The sequence below is a fragment of the Bos mutus genome, chromosome 11, assembly GCF_027580195.1.
Source record: "Bos mutus isolate GX-2022 chromosome 11, NWIPB_WYAK_1.1, whole genome shotgun sequence".
Lineage (NCBI taxonomy): Eukaryota > Metazoa > Chordata > Mammalia > Artiodactyla > Bovidae > Bos > Bos mutus.
In genome coordinates, this window is record NC_091627.1 from 13,021,316 (window position 1) to 13,023,594 (window position 2,279).

Sequence of the window (2,279 nt, forward strand, 5' to 3'; positions counted from 1 at the left end):
ATATATCCCTTGCTTCACTATGAGAGTCTTCCCAGAGTGAAGCTGACATCCATGTTGGGAAACCTGGCTTTTAGAGAAATGGATGATTTCAGGACTGGAGCAGAGAAAGTGCAAGATGAGTCTGGAATATCTTGATGTGATAGAAGGCAAGAAAGTGTTCAGAGAATGGTGGAAACATCAACAGGCACAGAAGTAATAGCTTATAACTCACTGGACAAAGCCGGAAACCGTAACTCTATACCAATATAAGTAAATGAATAGATGGGAAGAAGTTTGATGAGGGATGAGATATTTATGCAATTTCAGCTATCTTCCCATTCTGTCTTCAATGCTTATTCTGTTCTTTTCTCCTAGCCAGCTTTCTCAAGGCTTGCTTCATGTCCCTGTTCCTAAGGCTATAGATAAAAGGGTTCAGCATGGGGATTACCACAGTGTAAATGACAGTGACCACCCGGTCCTTTGTCACTGAGTAGGTGGATGAGGGGCGGATGTACACTGAGATGGCAGTCCCATAGTATAATGCCACAACTGTGAGGTGGGACCCACAGGTGGAGAAGACCTTGTACCTGCCTCTCCCAGAAGGGACTCTCAGAACAGCACGGGTGATATAGACATAAGAGACAGTAATGAAGATGAAGGGACTCATGATCACAAAGGAGCCCTCTGTGAAGGCCAAGAGCTCATTGAGAGAGGTGTCAGAGCAGGAGAGCATCAGCAGAGGCTGGACATCACAGAAGAAGTGGTGGATGATGTTGGGCCCACAGAAGGAGAGGCGGGCCATAAGGATGGTGTGGGTGAGGGAGTGGAGGTGGGATACCAGCCAGGATGCTGTCACAAGCTGGAGGCAGCATCTGGGGTTCATGGTGGTGGTGTAACGTAGTGGGTGGCAGATGGCCATGTAGCGGTCCAAGGCCATGGCAGCCAGGAGGAAGCTGTCAGTGATTGCACAGGCCACAAAGAAATACATCTGTGTCAGGCACTGGGTGAAGGGGACCTTCTTGCTCTTGCTCTGCATGTTTGCCAGCATCCTTGGCACAATGACGTTTGTAAAGCAGATGTCCACAAAAGATAGGTTGGAGAGGAAGAAGTACATGGGGGTGTGGAGGCGAACATCCCCTTGGATGGCTGCAATGATGACTGAGTTGCCTCCCACATTGACCAGGTGCATTACCAGAAAGCTGGCAAAGAGCCACACCTGCTGTTTGGGGTCACTGCTCAGTCCCAGAAGGAGGAATTCAGTGATGTGGCTCTGGTTTCCTCTTGTCATTGCTGTCCCCCAAGTGGAAAATCTAAAGGAATGCTAGGCATGAGTCCTGGCTTGGAATCTCCAGTTCTGAATTCTGATGAGTGGCTGGTATAGTTGACAGGCACATGGATTTTAGCGTCACACATGTCTGGCTTTCCATCTTGGCTCTGCCACTGACTGACACACAGCACAAAGTCACCTCCTGAACTTTCATTACCTTAATCCATAAAGACAGAAAGTATGAAATTTACCTCCTCAGGCTATTCTGTTTTGGACAGGAATTCTTTTTCGTTTCCTCAAAACAAATATCAGAATACCTCAACTTCTCCATGAGAAAACATATACATCCTACAGATGGTTTTCCTAGCTCCACTCTCTGTAGAAAAAGTTTGTGAAATGCATTTGGGGGTTTGAGTAACAATCACTTTATGAGTGCCATGAAATTGGAAAGTCTACAACCCTCCAGGAGATGAAACTTTATGGTACGGGGACAGAACCAGTTTCTGGAGTTGTGTGGCATAAGCGAAGACCACTTTCTGGCATCAGGAGAGAGCACCTGTTTGGTTGGGTTAATTTATTTCATTCAGGTGGGTGGTAATTAGGAAGTCATCGTGGAAGTAACAGGTGAGTGTATTGACAGTAGATCAGAGCTGAGTCATAAATTGTAATCTGAGCATAAGAACTATATAAACGGAGTAAGTAGGCTGGCAGATAACAGTGAGAGGACTGGATAGCAAGGTTCTGGGCTTCAGAAGCTGGATTCTAATCTGAAAACTGGCACAGAGGATCCAGAGAACAAAACAGGACCCCTGTTGGGAAGGAATTGTCCCTCAGATCAGCAATTATAAAGGTGGAGACTGAGCTGTAGTGGAATAAGATCGGAAATCAACTATCAGCCCTCACACCCAGGATCAGATCCTGGTTATCAGCCAGAACTACCTGAGGCTGAGTCAGTCATTCTGTGCCTGGATTTGGGTTCCTACTGTCCACCTTTCCTACAATCAGAATTATTTCCAGAGGCAAACACAGGAAG

General features: G+C 46.5%; 1 protein-coding gene across 1 annotated transcript; it reads right to left on the minus strand.

The window, feature by feature from the left end:
* Positions 1-325: 325 nt before the first annotated feature.
* LOC138990018 (olfactory receptor 1L4-like) lies at positions 326-1,267 on the minus strand. The gene has a single exon (XM_070380185.1). The coding sequence runs from the start codon at positions 1,265-1,267 to the stop codon at positions 326-328; it is 942 nt and encodes a 313-aa protein (XP_070236286.1).
* Between the last annotated feature and the right edge of the window lie 1,012 nt (positions 1,268-2,279).

Excerpts from the sequence above, each read along its gene's own strand:
- LOC138990018 (XM_070380185.1), bottom strand. The coding sequence starts at position 1,267 with ATGACAAGAGGAAACCAGAGCCACATCACTGAATTCCTCCTTCTGGGA.